The sequence below is a fragment of the Coregonus clupeaformis genome, chromosome 5 (genome assembly GCF_020615455.1).
Source record: "Coregonus clupeaformis isolate EN_2021a chromosome 5, ASM2061545v1, whole genome shotgun sequence".
In the NCBI taxonomy this organism is placed as follows: Eukaryota; Metazoa; Chordata; class Actinopteri; order Salmoniformes; family Salmonidae; genus Coregonus; species Coregonus clupeaformis.
Window position 1 is genome coordinate 5,558,552 of NC_059196.1, and position 19,910 is coordinate 5,578,461.

At 47.0% G+C, this 19,910-nt stretch overlaps 1 protein-coding gene across 3 annotated transcripts in view; it reads right to left on the reverse strand.

Annotated features, from left to right (window-relative positions):
- Positions 1-19,910, reverse strand: part of LOC121559483 (cell adhesion molecule 1-like) — a 184,300-nt gene that overhangs the window by 44,863 nt on the left and 119,527 nt on the right. For all 3 annotated transcript variants that reach the window (XM_041872737.1, XM_041872731.1, XM_041872724.1), the window contains exon 2: positions 3,949-3,969. In XM_041872737.1, the coding sequence (XP_041728671.1) occupies positions 3,949-3,969 (21 nt within the window). The remainder of the gene's footprint in view (positions 1-3,948; positions 3,970-19,910) is intronic.

The window sequence follows — 19,910 nt, forward strand, 5'->3', positions numbered from 1 at the left end:
TAGCAGGGTTGGGTCCTCTCCAATATCCCTGGCTCATCTCCAATTCAAAACACACATAAATAACGGCGGTGTGATTAGCAATCCCATCAAAGGGAAAACAGATCAGTTTGCAGAACATGGAGTTTTTTTTGCAATTCTAGTAAACATTTTCAATTGCCTCAGCATCCTGGTCATGATTGGGTGCAAATGAGGAGAGGCAGTCATTAATTCCTAGTGGCGGGAGAGAGAGAGAGAGGTGGGCTGAGACGAGGCATGGCGTAGATGACTGGCTGATAAATTCACACTCATTCCAGCAGCTGTCTCGGAGTGCAAAGCGCCAGTATTGGCACACATTGCCGCCCTCCTGTTCCTCCATCAGAACACACTGAATGACACAGTCAAAGATAATTAATTACAGGGCCTTCAAAGGTCTGTGAACTCAATGCCGGGATGTTACAGCAGCGGTCTGACATGGGCCCCATCAACAAGCAGCTCATAACGCAAGACACCAAGAAGAAACCCTGACGCTACCTTTTAAAATTTGGGAGAAATCAGGTTCCTCGCTTCATTCCTTCCCAGAAGTTAAGAAAGGGCACCTTTTGATTCAAATTCCTTTTTTCTTTGAACTTCTCTCTCTCTTTTTATATTTTCATCAAAAGACATGAAAGGGGCAGTGGAAAGCAGGACAGCGCCAGGCACCTGATACCTCTCCACTGAGTCACTGATGTCTGGAGTGGCCCTGTCCTTTTCAAAGAGGAACCAGCTATCTGGCCCGCCGACCGGCCATATATGTAGGTCCGGCAGGCCGGCCAGATAGCTTGGTCCGGCTGGAAAGATAGCTACCTGGTCGGCCGGCCGGACCTATATATATGGCCGGTCAGCCGGACCTAGCTATCTGGCCGTCAGGCAGACCGGACCTAGCTATCTGGCCGCCCGGCCAACCGTACCTATCTGGCCGGCCGGAGCTACCTATCTGGCTGGCCAGCCGGACCTAGCTATCTTGCCGGCCGGCCGGACTTACCTATCTGGCTGGTCTGCAGACCGGAGCTATCTAGCTGGCCGAAGCTACCTATCTGGCCGGGCGGCCGGACCTAGCTATCTGGCCGGATGGCCGGACCTAGCTATCTGTCCAGCCGGCCGACCTGCCAGACCAAGCTATCTTGCCGGCTGGCCGGACCTAGATATCTGGCTGGCCTGCCGGACGGAGCTATCTGGCTGGACGGCCGGACCTAGCTATCTGGCCAGCCGACCTGCCGGACCAAGCTATCTTGCCGGCCTGCCGGACGGAGCTATCTGGCCGGACGGCCGGACCTAGCTATCTGGTCAGCCGGCCAGCCGGACCTAGCTATCTGGCTGGCCAGACAACCTGCCGGACCAAGCTATCTTGCCGGCCAACCTACCGGACCTAGCTATCTGGCCGGCCGGACAAAACTATCTGGCCGGACCTACCTATCTGGCCGGTCGGCCGACCAGACCTATCTGGCCGGCCGGAGCTACCTACAGTGGGGAAAAAAAGTATTTAGTCAGCCACCAATTGTGCAAGTTCTCCCACTTAAAAAGATGAGAGAGGCCTGTAATTTTCATCATAGGTACACGTCAACTATGACAGACAAATTGAGAATATTTTTTTGAGAAAATCACATTGTAGGATTTTTAATGAATTTATTTGCAAATTATGGTGGAAAATAAGTATTTGGTCACCTACAAACAAGCAAGATTTCTGGCTCTCACAGACCTGTAACTTCTTCTTTAAGAGGCTCCTCTGTCCTCCACTCGTTACCTGTATTAATGGCACCTGTTTGAACTTGTTATCAGTATAAAAGACACCTGTCCACAACCTCAAACAGTCACACTCCAAACTCCACTATGGCCAAGACCAAAGAGCTGTCAAAGGACACCAGAAACAAAATTGTAGACCTGCACCAGGCTGGGAAGACTGAATCTGCAATAGGTAAGCAGCTTGGTTTGAAGAAATCAACTGTGGGAGCAATTATTAGGAAATGGAAGACATACAAGACCACTGATAATCTCCCTCGATCTGGGGCTCCACGCAAGATCTCACCCCGTAGGGTCAAAATGATCACAAGAACGGTGAGCAAAAATCCCAGAACCACACGGGGGGACCTAGTGAATGACCTGCAGAGAGTTGGGACCAAAGTAACAAAGCCTACCATCAGTAACACACTACGCCGCCAGGGACTCAAATCCTGCAGTGCCAGACATGTCCCCCTGCTTAAGCCAGTACATGTCCAGGCCCGTCTGAAGTTTGCTAGAGTGCATTTGGATGATCCAGAAGAGGATTGGGAGAATGTCATATAGTCAGATGAAACCAAAATATAACTTTTTGGTAAAAACTCAACTCGTCGTGTTTGGAGGACAAAGAATGCTGAGTTGCATCCAAAGAACACCATACCTACTGTGAAGCATGGGGGTGGAAACATCATGCTTTGGGGCTGTTTTTCTGCAAAGGGACCAGGATGACTGATCCGTGTAAAGGAAAGAATGAATGGGGCCATATATCGTGAGATTTTGAGTGAAAACCTCCTTCCATCAGCAAGGGCATTGAAGATTAAACATGGCTGGGTCTTTCAGCATGACAATGATCCCAAACACACCGCCCGGGCAACGAAGGAGTGGCTTTGTAAGAAGAATTTCAAGGTCCTGGAGTGGCCTAGCCAGTCTCCAGATCTCAACCCCATAGAAAATCTTTGGAGGGAGTTGAAAGTCCGTGTTGCCCAGCGACAGCCCCAAAACATCACTGCTCTAGAGGAGATCTGCATGGAGGAATGGGCCAAAATACCAGCAACAGTGTGTGAAAACCTTGTGAAGACTTACAGAAAACGTTTGATCTGTGTCATTGCCAACAAAGGGTATATAACAAAGTATTGAGAAACTTTTGTTACTGACCAAATACTTATTTTCCACCATACTTTGCAAATAAATTCATTAAAAATCCTACAATGTGATTTTCTGGATTTGTTTTCCTCATTTTGTCTGTCATAGTTGACGTGTACCTATGATGAAAATTACAGGCCTCTCTCATCTTTTTAAGTGGGAGAACTTGCACAATTGGTGGCTGACTAAATACTTTTCCCCCCCACTGTACATACATCTCCAGCTCAGTCATTAAGCCCTACTCTCTAAGAAGGGAAGCTCTTTCAAGGACATCTGTGAGTAAAAAGCCATCATATCATTGGGCATTATTAGTGGTTCACTGTTTCAAGGCTTTTCTGCATCGTAGCAGGGTTTCAAAAGTTTTTGGCCTTCTAATGTAATGTCTTCTATCTCTGAAGACAATCTCTCACTCAAGTTTCATCATGTTTCTGATGTGATGTCAGATGTCTGATGCTGCTTTGACAAGGCTTTGTCTGTATAGAGATGTACGGAGAAAAGCAGCTCTCCTGTACTCTATTATGTTCTGCAGATTGTGCCATGTTCACTACAGATCAATGTTGGGGACTGCTCAATCTCATGTTCCACTGTACTGGCAGGTTAGAGGCTCTTTGTGCTTGTTGTGTCTTCCTAAGTGTGACAGAGAGACAAGGGGAGCTTCTAGCCTACTGTAGTGGTAGACATGGGCTTTCACAATACAGAATGTTCACCTTCGGTTTAGTGTAGGCTACCACAGTCACTTTGTACATACCAGTCATGGGTCAACCAATAGAACACTAGACATAGACAACAATAGAATGCACATACTGTAAACATAGTGACAGTAGCCATTAACAACAGGGAATGTAGAATGTACTCTGCCACCATCTGATAGTCTTATTTGAAATGGTCTCTATGCACAATACTGTAGCTGTGCTATACAAATACAATCACATTGGCAGTAGATTGACATACGATTGTAAACATTGCACAGCACATGAACACACAACTCGATGCTTTACACAAATCAATAAAGAGCAGGTGGAGTAAATGGCAACAGACATCGTCAGATGAACATTAGAGGAAAATAAAAAGTACCTGACAAGGTCTCAGCGGCTCCTGTTGCAGCAGAAGAGAAGGAGGAGGAGACAAAAGGAAAGAAGAAAGACAGAACAATTGTAAGCAGAGGCCCATATTCATGATAAGACGGACACATTAATTCATAATTCACACAGAAGGTAACTCTGTCAAAATTCATCTCATTTTGGATGAGTCATAATCCATTGGTTTTAGCACTTCCTCTATTATATTTTAGAGTGGCATAAATCCCAAAAGTGTGTTGACCGAAAATTCCAATACCAAAAATTCCAATATACTTTCTAGAAAGTGATTGAGTATTTGAGAGTGTATAGCTTAACAACCCCCCTCTTTTATAAGCACTGTAAAGTTTCAGTCAGTTGGGGGCTATTAATATGGAACAGCTCAGTGGTAGATACAGTGGGGGAAAAAAGTATTTAGTCAGCCACCAATTGTGCAAGTTCTCCCACTTAAAAAGATGAGAGAGGCCTGTAATTTTCATCATACGTACACGTCAACTATGACAGACAAATTGAGAAGAAAAAAAATCCAGAAAATCACATTGTAGGATTTTTAATGAATTTATTTGCAAATTATGGTGGAAAATAAGTATTTGGTCACCTACAAACAAGCAAGATTTCTGGCTCTCACAGACCTGTAACTTCTTCTTTAAGAGGCTCCTCTGTCCTCCACTCGTTACCTGTATTAATGGCACCGGTTTGAACTTGTTATCAGTATAAAAGACACCTGTCCACAACCTCAAACAGTCACACTCCAAACTCCACTATGGCCAAGACCAAAGAGCTGTCAAAGGACACCAGAAACAAAATTGTAGACCTGCACCAGGCTGGGAAGACTGAATCTGCAATAGGTAAGCAGCTTGGTTTGAAGAAATCAACTGTGGGAGCAATTATTAGGAAATGGAAGACATACAAGACCACTGATAATCTCCCTCGATCTGGGGCTCCACGCAAGATCTCACCCCGTGGGGTCAAAATGATCACAAGAACGGTGAGCAAAAATCCCAGAACCACACGGGGGGACCTAGTGAATGACCTGCAGAGAGCTGGGACCAAAGTAACAAAGCCTACCATCAGTAACACACTACGCCGCCAGGGACTCAAATCCTGCAGTGCCAGACGTGTCCCCCTGCTTAAGCCAGTACATGTCCAGGCCCATCTGAAGTTTGCTAGAGTGCATTTGGATGATCCAGAAGAGGATTGGGAGAAAGTCATATGGTCAGATGAAACCAAAATAGAACTTTTTGGTAAAAACTCAACTCGTCGTGTTTGGAGGACAAAGAATGCTGAGTTGCATCCAAAGAACACCATAACTACTGTGAAGCATGGGGGTGGAAACATCATGCTTTGGGGCTGTTTTTCTGCAAAGGGACCAGGACGACTGATCGGTGTAAAGGAAAGAATGAATGGGGCCATGTATAGTGAGATTTTGAGTGAAAACCTCCTTCCACATGCAAGGGCATTGAAGATGAAACGTGGCTGGGTCTTTCAGCATGACAATGATCCCAAACACACCGCCCGGGCAACGAAGGAGTGGCTTCGTAAGAAGCATTTCAAGGTCCTGGAGTGGCCTAGCCCGTCTCCAGATCTCAACCCCATAGAAAATCTTTGGAGGGAGTTGAAAGTCCGTGTTGCCCAGCGACAGCCCCAAAACATCACTGCTCTAGAGGAGATCTGCATGGAGGAATGGGCCAAAATACCAGCAACAGTGTGTGAAAACCTTGTGAAGACTTACAGAAAACGTTTGACCTGTGTCATTGCCAACAAAGGGTATATAACAAAGTATTGAGAAACTTTTGTTATTGACCAAATACTTATTTTCCACCATAATTTGCAAATAAATTCATTAAAAATCCTACAATGTGATTTTCTGGATTTTCTTTTCTCATTTTGTCTGTCATAGTTGACGTGTACCTATGATGAAAATTACAGGCCTCTCTCATCTTTTTAAGTGGGAGAACTTGCACAATTGGTGGCTGACTAAATACTTTTTTTCCCCACTGTAGTTAGCTATCTGTGGACTTTGTTTTTCCCAGTCTCTCTCTCTGTTTGAGATTCCTGCCAGCCCAGGGCTGGAGCAGACTCTGCCTATGAAGGTCCCCTGAGAGCCCTGGGGCACACCAGAATTCGCCCGCTTGGAACAGTGGCCAGCCGCCCGAGACTGGCATCTCACACCAGCAGGTCACGGGAGACTGGCATTTTCCCTACGGCGCCACCCTGGGCATCCCGGACTCACAGCACCACTCTGAGTTGGCTCGGAGCAGCGCCATGGGGCCATACCCTGGGGATAGCTACCATCATTCACACACACAGACCGACTGCCATTCATAAAACAACTCCACTGACTGCGTAGTCTTATCTGCATCCTAGTTCTCACAGCTTATTATATCATAGCAAGCCTATTACGCAGTCTAACATCTAATTGGACCACCTCATAAAGAGCAAGCAGGCACACACTAGTCTTTTTGCCTGAGTTACCATCTTTGACCTAACCTGAATGGAAGGCATGTCCTTGTTATGCTCTCTCAGCCTGGCAGGAATCCCCACAGGAGACAAATCACAAACCAGCACATAATAATAAAGGTACATCTCAGATTACAAATCATACAGAAAGTCTGCATTTCTGTTATAGTATGAGGAGTGAGGATGTAATATATACAGTTGAAGTCAGAAGTTTACATACACTTAGGTTGGAGTCATTAAAACTTGTTATTCAACCACTCCACAAATGTCTTGTTAACAAACTTTAGTTTTGGCCAGTCGGTTAGGACATCTACTTTGTGCATGACACAAGTAATTTTTCCAACAATTGTTTACAGACAGATTATTTCACTTATAATTCACTGTATCACAATTCCAGTGTGTCAGAAGTTTACATACACTAAGTTGACTGTGCCTTTAAACAGCTTGGAAAATTGTCATGGCTTTAGAAGCTTCTGATAGGCTCATTAACATCATTTGAGTCAATTGGAGGTGTACCTGTGGATGTATTTCAAGGCCTACCTTCAAACTCAGTGTCTCTTTGCTTGACATCTTGGGAAAATCAAAAGAAATCAGCCAAGACCTCAGAAAGAAAATTGTAGACCTCCATAAGTCTGGTTCATCCTTGGGAGCAATTTCCAAATGCCTGAAGGTACCACGTTCATCTGTATAAACAATAGTACGCAAGTATAAACATCATGGGACCACGCAGCCATCATACCGCTCAGGAAGGAGACGCGTTCTGTCTTTGGTGCGAAAAGTGCAAATCAATCCCAGAACAACAGCAAAGGACCTTGTGAAGATGCTGAAGGAAACAGGTACAAAAGTATCTATATCCACAGTAAAACAAGTCCTATATTGACATAACCTGAAAGGCCGCTCTGCAAGGAAGAAGCCACTGCTCCAAAACCGCCATAAAAAAGCCAGACTATGGTTTGCAACTGCACATGGGGACAAAGATCATATTTTTTGGAGAAATGTCCTCTGGTCCGATGAAACAAAAATAGAACTGTTTGGCCATAATGACCATCGTTATGTTTGAAGGAAAAAGGTGGTGGCTTGCAAGCCAAAGAACACCATCCCTACCGTGAAGCACGGGGTGGCAGCATCATGCTGTGGGGGTGCTTTGCTGCAGGAGGGACTGGTGTACTTCACAAAATAGATGGCATGATAAGAGAATAAAACAGAGAAAGTCAAATAAAACAAGTTAAAGCTTGGTCGCAAATGGGTCTTCCAAATGGACAATGACCCCAAGCATACTTCCAAAGTTGTGGCAAAAAGGACAACAAAGTCAAGGTATTGGAGTGGCCATCACAAAGCCCTGACCTCAATCCTATTGAAAATGTGTGGGCAGAACTGAAAAAGCGTGTGCGAGCAAGGAGGCCTACAAACCTGACTCAGTTACACCAGCTCTGTCAGGAGGAATGGGCCAAAATTCACCCAATTTATTGTGGGAAGCTTGTGGAAGGCTACCTGAAAAGTTTGACCCAAGTTAAACAATTTAAAGGAAATGCTACCAAATACTAATTGAGTGTATGTAAACTTCTGACCCACTGGGAATGTGATGAAAGAAATAAAAGCTGAAATAAATCATTCTCTCTACTATTATTCTGACATTTCACATTCTTAAAATAAAGTGGTGATCCTAACTGACCTAAGACAGGGAATTTTTACTAGGATTAAATTTCAGGAATTGTGAGAAACTGAGTTTAAATGTATTTGGCTAAGATGTATGTACATTTCCGACTTCAACTGTATATCCATATTCTCAGCCTAGTTTTAAACTGTATTAATAGGGCGAAGTGTACAGCCACAGACAGGACTATTATAAATAGCCGCTGGTCTTGTCTCTTGTCCCCAGCGCCCCCCTGCTACCCCCCTGCTACCCCCCTACCCTCCCCTGCACTCCCCTGTACCTGGAGCACATTAGGCAGGAGTTATGAGGTGCCAGCCAGGCTGTGATTAGATGTCATGGCTGTCGCTCTGCTTAGACAGCACTGATAGACAGATTTCTGGGGAAATGCGTGTGATGCTATTCCCTGCAAGTGGCGGCCTCCAGCGCAATCTGTCAATCATAGAGGATGAGGCCAGACAGGCCAACCGTCCTCCAAATAAAGCCTGTCCTTGTCTGGGCCTGCTCTCCTCCTCTCCTAACCCATATTCCTTAGACTTATGTGCTTTACTGTACTTAGACAGAATCTGCAAATGTCTGATATGCCAGTGAATGAATAAGAATGACAGTCAACAAGTGTTCTTTGTAGTGTATTACCTGACAGATAGTATAATCTACTAACTATCTGATCATTAGATACTATGTTCATGCTTTTAGACAATACTAGCAGTGTTCAGCAGGCTGTCATGTGGGCAAATCCACAGAGCTGCAGTACACTCTGTGAGCCAGACTGATATCTCTGCAGACTGTCTCAGTCTGTGAGGGTGGAGGAGAGCAGCCTCTCCTTCCAGGCTGCTGGGTAATAGCAGTTGGGGAAAGGTAACATACCCTCTCTATGCTGGCATGGTGTCATTAAATGTATGGGCCTCCTTCGAGGAAACATTTTTCCTTCTCATTTCCAGCCATGATCAGCAGCATATCGCATGTTATCCGTGTGTGTGTTCACACCGCATGTGTGGCGACAGCAGGAGGAGGATGCTGGGATGCTGTGCGGCCCAGGCAGTCTCCTCTCCTCAGTGACTCAGCTTCTGACATGTGTGTGTGAGTGAGTGTGTGTCCCACTGTGCTTTCATTTAATTAAAAGGTTGGGTGGAGGGATGCAGACCTTTTTCTTAAAAGACATTTGATGGAAAAGCCTGCACCTGCTGAGTAGACCCAAGGAACACAGATTGGCCGCTGTGGTCATCATTTTCCAAACAGCAAGCCATCAGATGGTTTAAGACCTCTTCTCAGAAGTCAGAACACTGACCAGTTACCTTCCGTGACCTCTAGGATTTGTGTCCTTGCCAGTGTCTAGCCAAAACTACTACTCACAAGCTCCTGTGTTTACTTTTAGGGGTTGACATTCTACAAATAAACAGCTTTAAACAATTTAAACTGTACATTACATCTGGGCTTTGAATGTCATATTACTGTAGTAACCACTCTCACTCATGCTGAGTTCATGTCATTTTTGTCTCAGCCTCAAGTCAAATACCATAATATACACTGAGTGTACAAAACATTATGGACACCTGCTCTTAACATGACATAGACTGACCAGGTAAATCCAGGTGCTATGATCCCTTATTGATGTAACTTATTAAATCCACTTCAATCAGTGTAGATTAAGGGGAGGAGACAGGTTAAATAATAATTTTAAATCCTTGAGACAATTGAGATGGATTGTGAGTGTGCCATTCAGAGGGTGAATGGGCAAGACAAAAGATGTGAGTGCCTTTGAACAGTGTATGGTAGTAGGTGCCAGGCGCACCGGTATGTGTCAAGAACTGCAACGCTGCTGAGTTTTTCACGTTCAACAGTTTCCCGTGTGTATCAAGAATGGTCCACCATCCAAAGGACATACAGCCAACTTGATACAACTGTGGGAAGCATTGGAGTCAACATGGGCCAGCATCCCTGTGGAACGCTTTCGACACCTTACAGAGTCCATGCCCTGATGAATTAAGGCTGTTATGAGGGCAAAAGGGGGGTGTGCAACTCAATTTTAAGAAGGCGTTCTTAATGTTTTGTACACTCAGTGTAGTACCCTGTGCAAACACTGGACAAAATGTGACACTCCAGCTATCTGTATAGTTGCCTGCAGCAGAGCGCTTTAGCGGGAGGTGTAGAGAGAGGTGTCAAGAGCAGCTAGAGCTAAAAAGAGAGAGCTGCTCTGCACTCCAACCATTTTGTCAGATATGGCTTAATGCTGGTATCTGGTTGCCTGTGGAATATCTGTGAAAATACTTACCTATAGCACCACAGGGAATGCTCAGGCTAATTCCTCTCCGCAGCAGACAGAAACATGTTAATCAAGTGGGCTTACCAGGAATACATCTACAGGCTGTTCCATCAATATACTGTAATCAAAGGGGATTCTGTATCTATCCCCACATAAACAGTTTTCCGATGGCCAGAGGAGGTTTAACTGCACCTTATTCATGGAACAAACAAACAGACACTGGAGCTCAGCCGTGACAACCTCTCACTGGATATGGCTGATTCCATGCTCAGAATATTAACATGGGCCTTTAGCAAACCCCTGAGCACACACACACACACACATATGCACGCACACACACACAAACACACACACACACACTCACACACGTATGCACGCACGAACACACACACACGTGCACACGTGAGCAGATGTGCGTGCACACACACACACACACACACACACACACACACACACATACACACACACACACACACACACACAGAGTTGAAGCCTGGCACGTTCGAGATAACTAACTAACAATTCAGAGGGATTGAACAGTACTCTCCCATGGTGAGGTCACAGTGTGAGTTTCTGGTATTCAAGGGCTAGTTCGTAAGGAGGCTGTAATATGTGAGGATCTTGCAAAGACTGCATCTTGTTTGTCTGAAAGCATTTGTTTATAAGCTCTTCAATCAGAACTTCAAGTCCTCTCTGTAACACTAAAGTAATGTCTTCATTCTGAGAGCAGAAAAAGAAAAGAAAACATAGAAGCTGAAAGAGAACTCTGCCACTGCCTGTCTCAGTTGCCACTCAATATCCGTGGTTGTGTTAGAGATACACGCCTCTGACTGGATGCCCAGCAGCCCTGCCAACTGCCATCTCTCACTCTAAAGCATGTCACATATACAAAGCTTTCTTTGCAAGTTGTACAGGCCTGTACTGTACAGAATACTGGGCTCATTTATTAATAAAACAATTAACAAAGAAACCAACAAAGTAACAAACTATCGCTATGTCACCATGACACTTCAAAGTAACTCTGGTGTTTGACACACAAAATATAAATTACCACAGAACAGCATTTTTCACCCAAGAAAACAATCCAACAAGAAGAAGGAACCGAAGCCATTATACAACAACAGTGACACCTCAGCCTCCTACAGTCATCCAAAATAGATTTAAAGGGGTTCAAAGGTCTTGAACAAAACAACCAATATCAGTATAAGCATGATTTTGCATTGTGTTATGCTAGCACGAATGGTTGGGTAAGCAATGACTTCAAGGCTGCCGTTACAATAAGCGATGTCTGTTCAGCTAAAGCACTGTCTTCCATCTTCCTCCAGAGAGAGAGATCACACAGAGCCCTGCTTCTTTTCAACCCGGTCTCAGGTGGAGGTGAGGTGGCAGCAGGAGCGTTAGTGTTAATTCCACTGGAGAGCACACAAAGCTCTTGTTTATTAACCTATCGGAGGACACACATCTTTTTTTGTTTTTACAGCTTTTCTGCTACATATACATACAATTTACATATACATTTTACATACACATTTTACATACATGGTACTTTTATATACAGCAATCACATACAGTAACAACAATACATTACCGAACATAAGTATGATGAGTGTGATGAAAGGAGTCAGGCGCAGGTGGGTAATCACCAAAAACAGAGTTTATTCCTTTGTTGACACACAAATGTGCTCAAATAGCAATCAACAAAACAGGCACAGGGGAAACTCTCATCCCTGGCAAATACACTGTAACAGTAGAATCCAATAATACATAGGCACAGGGGAAAATCTACCCTGGCAACAAAATGTACGAGTAGCTCCACCGAGCTATACTACTCTCACAACTAACAATCACCCACTAGGACAAGGGGCAGAGGGAACACATATACAAGGACTAATGAGGGGATTAGAACCAGGTGTGTGTGATTGACAAGACAAGACAAATGTGACGATGATTGGGGTGGCAGTGGTTAGTAAGCCGGTGACGACGAACGCCGAAGCCTGCCCAAACAAGGAGGGGAGACAGCCTCGGCCGAAGTCGTGACAGTACCCCCCCCCCCCTTGACGCGCAGCTCCAGCAGCGCGCCGACCCCGGCCTCGGGGACAGCCAGGAGGACGCAGAGCAGGGCGAGCCGGATGGCGACGGTGGAAATCCCGCAACAGGGAGGGATCGAGGATATCCCTCACCGAGACTCAGCACCATTCCTCCGGACCGTACCCCTCCCACTCCACGAGGTACTGAAGGCCCCCCACCCGACGCCTCGAATCCAGGATGGAGCGGACAGAGTACGCCGGGGCCCCCCCGATGTCCAGAGGAGGTGGAGGAACTTCCCGCACCTCAGACTCCTGGAGCGGACCAACCACCACCAGCCTCAGGAGAGACACATGAAACGAGGGGTTAATACGGTAATCAGGGGGAAGTAATAACCTATACGTGACCTCGTTGATTCTCCTCAGGATTTTGAACGGCCCCACAAACCGCGGGCTCAGCTTCAGGCAGGGCAGGCGGAGGTGCAGATTCCGGGTCGAGAGTTATTGCGGTGACGGTCAGCGTTGGCCTTCTGACGATGCACGGCGCACTGGAGGTGAACGTCCTCCGCACGCCGAAACCAGTCATCCACCGCAGGAGCCTCGGTCTGGCTCTGGTGCCACTGTGCCAGAACCGGTTGGTAACCTAAAACACATTGGAATGGTGTTAGGTTAGTAGAGGAGTGGCGGAGAGAGTTCTGGGCATATTCTGCCCATGGCAAGAACACCGACCACTCCCCCGGCCGGTCCTGGCAGTAGGACCGCAGGAACCTACCCACGTCCTGATTTACCCGTTCCACCTGCCCATTTGACTCGGGTGGAACCCAGAGGTCAGGCTGACCGAGACCCCCAGACGTTCCATGAACACCTTCCAAACCTTGGATGTGAACTGGGGACCTCGGTCGGACACTATATCCTCTGGCACCCCATAGTGCCGGAAGACATGAGTAAACAGGGCCTCCGCAGTCTGCAGGGCCGTGGGGAGACCGGGCAGAGGAAGGAGGCGGCAGGACTTGGAGAAGCGGTCCACAACGTCCAGGATGTTGGTGTTACCTTGGGATAGGGGAAGATCAGTCAAAAAATAAATACTAAGGTGAGACCATGGTCGTTGTGGAACTGGTAAAGGTTGTAGCTTACCCGCTGGGAGGTGCCTAGGGGCCTTACTCTGGGCGCACACTGAGCAGGAGGAGACGTACACCCTCACGTCCTTAGCCAAGGTAGGCCACCAGTACTTTCCGATCAAGCAGCGCACTGTACGACCGATACCTGGGTGACCAGAGGAGGGTGACGTGTGTGCCCAGAAGATCAGACGATCATGGATAAGAGCAGGCACGTACCGCAGCCCAGCTGGACACTGCGGTGGAGATGGATCTGTGCGTAATGCCTGCTCTATATCCGCGTCCATCGCCCATACTACCAGCGCTACAATGCAGGAGGCCGGGAGTATGGGGGTGTTGTCTCTGGACCTCTCCTTTGTGTCATACAGCCGGGACAGTGCGTTTGCCTTCACGTTCTTCGTACCCGGAATGTATGACAGTGTAAAATCTAACCGGGTGAAGAATAGGGCCCACCTGGCCTGGCGAGGATTCAGCCTCCTCGCTGCCCGGATGTACTCCAGGTTACGGTGGTCCTTCCAGATGAGGAAAGGGTGTTTCGCCCCTTCGAGCCAATGCCTCCACACAGTCAAAGCTCAGACAACAGCCAACAGCTCCCGATCACCAACATCGTAGTTCTGCTCCGCCAGGCTGAGCTTCTTAGAGAAGAAGGCACAGGGGCGGAGCTTGGGTGGCGTGCCCGAGCGTTGGGACAGGACAGCGTCTATCCCTACCTTGGATGCATCCACCTCCACTACGAACGGTAGTGATGGATCGGGATGGGCCAGTACCGGAGCTGCGGTGAACAGACCCCGCAGTCTCCTGAAGGCCAGGTCAGCCTCAGCAGACCAGCTGAGCCGGGACGGCCCACCCTTCAACAAGGATGTAATGGGAGCTGCAACCTTGTCAAAGCCCCGGATAAACCTCCGATAGTAGTTGGCAAAGCCAAGGAAGTGCTGCACCTCCTTAACCGTGGTTGGAGTCGGCCAATTCCTCACGGCTGAAATGCGATCTCCCTCCATCTCCACACCTGAGGTGGTAATGCGGTATCCGAGGAAGGAGACAGACTGCTGGAAAAACATACACTTCTCTGCCTTGGCATAAAGGTCATTTTCCAACAGTCGGGCCACACTTTGCGAACCAGGGACACATGCTCGGCGCGAGTAGCGGAATACACCAAGATGTCATCGATGTAGAGCACCACACCGCGACCAAGCATGTCCCGAAACACCTCGTTCACAAAGGACTGGAAGACGAATGGAGCATTCATCAAACCATAGGGCATCACCAGGTATTCATAATGCCCCGTGGTTGTGCTGAATGCTGTCTTCCACTCATCCCCCTCCCGAACACGCACCAGGTTGTATGCACTCCTGAGATCTAGCTTAGTGAAGAAGCACGCCCCATGCATTGACTCAATCACTGAAGGAATGAGGGGGAGAGGATAACTAAATCTAATCGTCTCCTTGTTCAGTGATCGATAATCAATGCACGGGCGCAGACCGCAGTCTTTCTTCTTCACAAAGAAGAAACTCGAGGAGGCGGGTGAAGTGGAGGGATGTATATATCCCTGGCCCAGGGACTCGGAGATGTATGTTTCCATAGCCTCCGTTTCAGCCTGCGACAGGGGGTACACATGACTCCTGGGAGGTACAGCGTCTACCCGAAGGTTTATCACGCAATCCCCCGCCCGATGAGGTGGTAATTTAGTCACACGTGTCTTAGAAAACGCGTGTGCCAAATCGAGGAATTCGGGGGGAATGCGCACGGTGGAGGTACCGTCTGGACTTTCCACCGTGGTTGCACCAACGGAAACATCTAGACACCTACCCTGACACTCTCGCCACCAACCCGTGAGAGCCCTCTGCGGCCATGAGAAGGTGGGGTTGTGGAGTGCTAGTCAAGGGATACCTAATACCACAGGGAAAGCAGGAGACTCAATAATAATAATAATACGAGTCGTCCGGGGTGGAAATAGGCAGACCCCTACCAGAACGTCCTCTGGCTGCCAGCAGGTTGTCCAAACGAATGGTCATGTCCACCAGTTTATTGAAGGACAACATGGTGTCCCGGCAGACTAGCTCCTGTCGAACGTCCTCCCGCAGATCGCACCGGAAATGGTCGATCAGGGCTCGCTCGTTCCACCCGGACCCCGCTGCCAGCGACCGAAACTCCAACACAAAGTCCTGCACGGTCCTCGTCCCCTGCCTCAGGTGGACCAGCCACTCGCCTGCCTCTCGACCCTCGGGCGGGTGATCGAAGACCGCCCGAAAGAGGCGAGCGAACTCCCTGTAGTCCTCCAACGCGGCTCCTCCCTCGTTCCACACCGCGTTGGCCCACTCCAGGGCTTTCCCACAGAGGCAGGAAACGAGGACAGACAACTTCTCCTGCTCCGATGGTGCCGGCCTGATGCTGGAGAAGTACAGCTCCATTTGGCGGAGGAATCCCTGGCACAGCGCCGCCGTCCCATCAAACGCCCGCGGCCGGGATATCTGGATCCCTCCGGGTGCTGGGGTGTAAGTGGCTGGATCCGGTTGGCCAGCTGGTCTCGACAGATCGGGTCCTCTCCTCTCCAGGTGTTGGACGACCTGAAGAACCCGATCCATCGCTTCCCCCAAGCTGGCCAGCATCGTGGAATGCTCTTGGACCCGTGCCACGACTCCAGGCATGCGCTCTTCTCCCGCTGACTCCATGAAGGGTGGGTGATTCTGTAATGAGTGTGATGAAAGGAGTCAGGCGCAGGAGGGTAATCACCGAATACAGAGTTTATTCCTTCGTTGACACACAAATGTGCTCAAATAGCGATCAACGAAACAGGCACAGGGGAAACTCTCATCCCTGGCAAATACACTGTAACGGTAGAATCCAATAATACATAGGCACAGGGGAAAATCTACCCTGGCAACAAAATGTACGAGTAGCTCCACCGAGCTATACTACTCTCACAACTAACAATCACCCACTAGGACAAGGGGGCAGAGGGAACACTTATACACGGACTAATGAGGGGATTAGAACCAGGTCTGTGTGATTGACAAGACAAGACAAATGTGGTGATGATTGGGGCAGGCTTCGAACGCCGAAGCCTGCCCAAACAAGGAGGGGAGGCAGCCTTGGCCGAAGTCGTGACAATAATCTCTTTAATCCCACCACTCAGTCACTCTCAGCCCATCCCACCTATCACCATAGAACACCCTCGTTTGGTTTCCATGTGCCAAATATCTTTCAACTGTGCTGTGATGTTTTACATACATTTTGAACCTTTCTTTTCTTTTAGTTTTGGGGACATTGTTCCCCTTTATCTAATGTGGTGCCATGCAAGGGGCATACAAACGCTGTGCTGATGCCTAACGGGACAGGTTGGGATGTGTGTGTGTGCACGTGCTTGTGTGCATGTGTGTGTGTGTGTGTATGCATGTGTGTGTGTGTACACTACCAGTCAAAAGATTGGACACACCTACTCATTCAAGGGTTTTTCTTTATTTTAAAAAAATGGTACATTGTAGAATGATAGTGAAGACATCAAAACTATGAAATAACACATATGGAATCATGTAGTAACCAAAAAAGTGTTAATCAAAATATATTTCAGATTTGAGATTCTTCAAATAGCCACCCTTTGCCTTGATGACAGCTTTGCACACTCTTGGCATTATTTCAATCAGCTTCATGAGGTAGTCCCCTGGAATGCATTTCAATTAACAGGTGTGCCTTCTTAAAAGTTAATTTGTGGAATTTCTTTCCTTCTTAATGCGTTTGAGCCAATCAGTTGTGTTGTGACAAGGTAAAAGACCAAGTCCATATTATGGCAAGAACAGCTCAAATAAGCAAAGAGAAATGACAGTATATCATTACTTTAAGACATGAAGGTCAGTCAATACGGAAAAGTTCAAGAAAGTTTCTTCAAGTGCAGTCGCAAAAACCATCAAGCGCTATGATGAAACTGGCTCTCATGAGGACCGCCACAGGAATGGAAGACCCAGAGTTACCTCTGCTGCAGAGGACACGTTCATTAGAGTTACCAGCCTCAGGAATTGCAGCCCAAATAAATGCTTCACAGAATTAAAGTAACAGACACATCTCAACATCAACTGTTCAGAGGAGACTGTGTGAATCAGGCCTTCATGGTCGAATTGCTGCAAAGAAACCACTACTAAAGGACACCAATAATAAGAAGAGACTTGCTTGGGCCAAGAAACGGACATTAGACCGGTGGAAATGTGTCCTTTGGTCTGGAGTCCAAATTTGAGATTTTTGGTTCAAACCGCTGTGTCTTTGTGAGACGCGGTGTGGGTGAACGGATGATCTCCGCATTTGTATTTCCCACCGTAAAGCATGGAGGAGGAGGTGTTATGGTGTGGGGGTGCTTTGCTGGTAATACTGTCTGTGATTAATTTAGAATTCAAGGCACACTTAACCAGCATGGGTACCACAGCATTCTGCAGCGATACGCCATCCCATCTGGTTTGGGCTTAGTGGGATTATCATTTGTTTTTCAACAGGACAATGACCCAACACACCTCCAGGCTGTGTAAGGGCTATTTTACTAAGAAGGAGAGTGATGGAGTGCTGCATCAGATGACCTGGCCTCCACAATCCCCCGACCTCAACCCATTTGAGATGGTTTGGGATGAGTCGGACGGCAGAGTGAAGGAAAAGCAGCCAACAAGTGCTCAGTATATGTGGGAACTCCTTCAAGACTGTTGGAAAAGCATTCCAGGTGAAGCTGGTTGAGAGAATGCCAAGAGTGTGCAAAGCTGTCATTAAGGCAAAAGGTGGCTATTTGAAGAATCTCAAATATAAAACATATTTTGATTTGTTTAACACTTTTTGGGTTACTACATGATTCCATATGTGTTATTTCATTGTTTTGATATCTTCACTATTATTCTACAATGTAAAAAATAGTAAAAATAAAGAAAAACTCTTGAATGAGTTGATGTGTCCAAACTTTTGACTGGTACTCTACATGCACGTGTGCATATGCTTGTGTGGGTTAATGTGTGTGCGTGCAGGCACACATGCATGTGTGTACAGGAATGTGTATGTGAGTGTGTGTCGGGGGGTAATTAGGACTCAGTAGAAGCCTCTGACAGGCCTGTCATCTCTGCAACCTGTCCAGCCGGGAGAGAGGGGTCAGAGGGGGTAAGAGGGGCTGGAGAGGGGTAAGGAGGCAGCTGCTGCACCACCACTCACTGTCTGGAATCTCTCACAGAATATTAAACCACTGGGACCTCAGGCAAGATGCTCCCTCGCCTCAATTATGGAAAACACAAAGCCATCTCACAGGGTATTACTATTTCATAACTCAACAAATGTGCATTGTGATGCAGTATGGCTATGAGCCGTGAGATTTGAGCTTTGTGACAACGTGATAAAATTTGTTATCTAACTGTTGTAAAAAGTCCCTCGTTATGACATAATGACAAATCCAGTTAGCTATTGTGAGCTTAACTACTGAGCATGCTATGAAATTGAGGATCTGTATTTACAAAGAGACAGATACAGTACATTAAATACAATCTCCATAGGTGGGCATTTCTGGTGACCTTGGTTATGGCATATCATTAATTCTATGTATGGATGATTAATAATCCCCACAATAACATGTCTGCTGCTGTCCCCCATAACCCCCCTCTCTCTCTCTGTGTTGCACCTGTGCCATTCTCTCGGTGTCTGGCCCCGGTGCTCATACTCTCATAATCACATCCATCAGCCCACAACTCTAACTGCATCCAGGACCGCTAAATACATCCATTTGTTTGCAGGTGTCATTTATTTTGTGTGCCTCAATCAGACACCTGTCACACACACCTGCTGTCTGTGTGTGGAGTAAAAAATTAAAATAAGAGGAGAGAAGTCCTTTTGTTTCTTCTGCGAGTTTATAATGAGCACACTGTTTCCAATCTTCATCCACCATTTTTCAATTTCCTATTCCTTTTTCGCAGTCAAATCACAGCTATCAATCAGGTGTGTGTGTGTGTGTGTGTGCGTGAAGGAGGTAAACTGAGGCCGTGTACCTCTATGGAACCATCTCCAACCCCAGCTCCATTAGTCAGAGATTGGAGGCAAATATGTGTGTGTGTGGTAGTGTGAAAATGCATCCCATTATAAATATCTGTCAATACAAGGCTGCCTCCCTGCCCGGCTCCAAATAATGCACAATGTACACCGTTGAAATTGCCCTCTCTATTTGAGTAAATTGATCTATTCTACACACTGTTCTTTTACACTGGTTCAGACAGGAAATGCCACGTATTTGTTTAACCATTTATTAGAAAAGATTACAATACATGCAATACATTAGTATTGGCGTTCGGCTCTGCTCCTTTGGGGTAGCGCACTGCCAGAGCATGCATAATTATAAGATAATAATAGTAACAGGTTATACCAATCCCCCTGACCGAAGCAAAATCTGAGTCCAAACAGGTGGATGCTGGGGTGGGTGGTGGGAAAGCAGAAAACAGACAT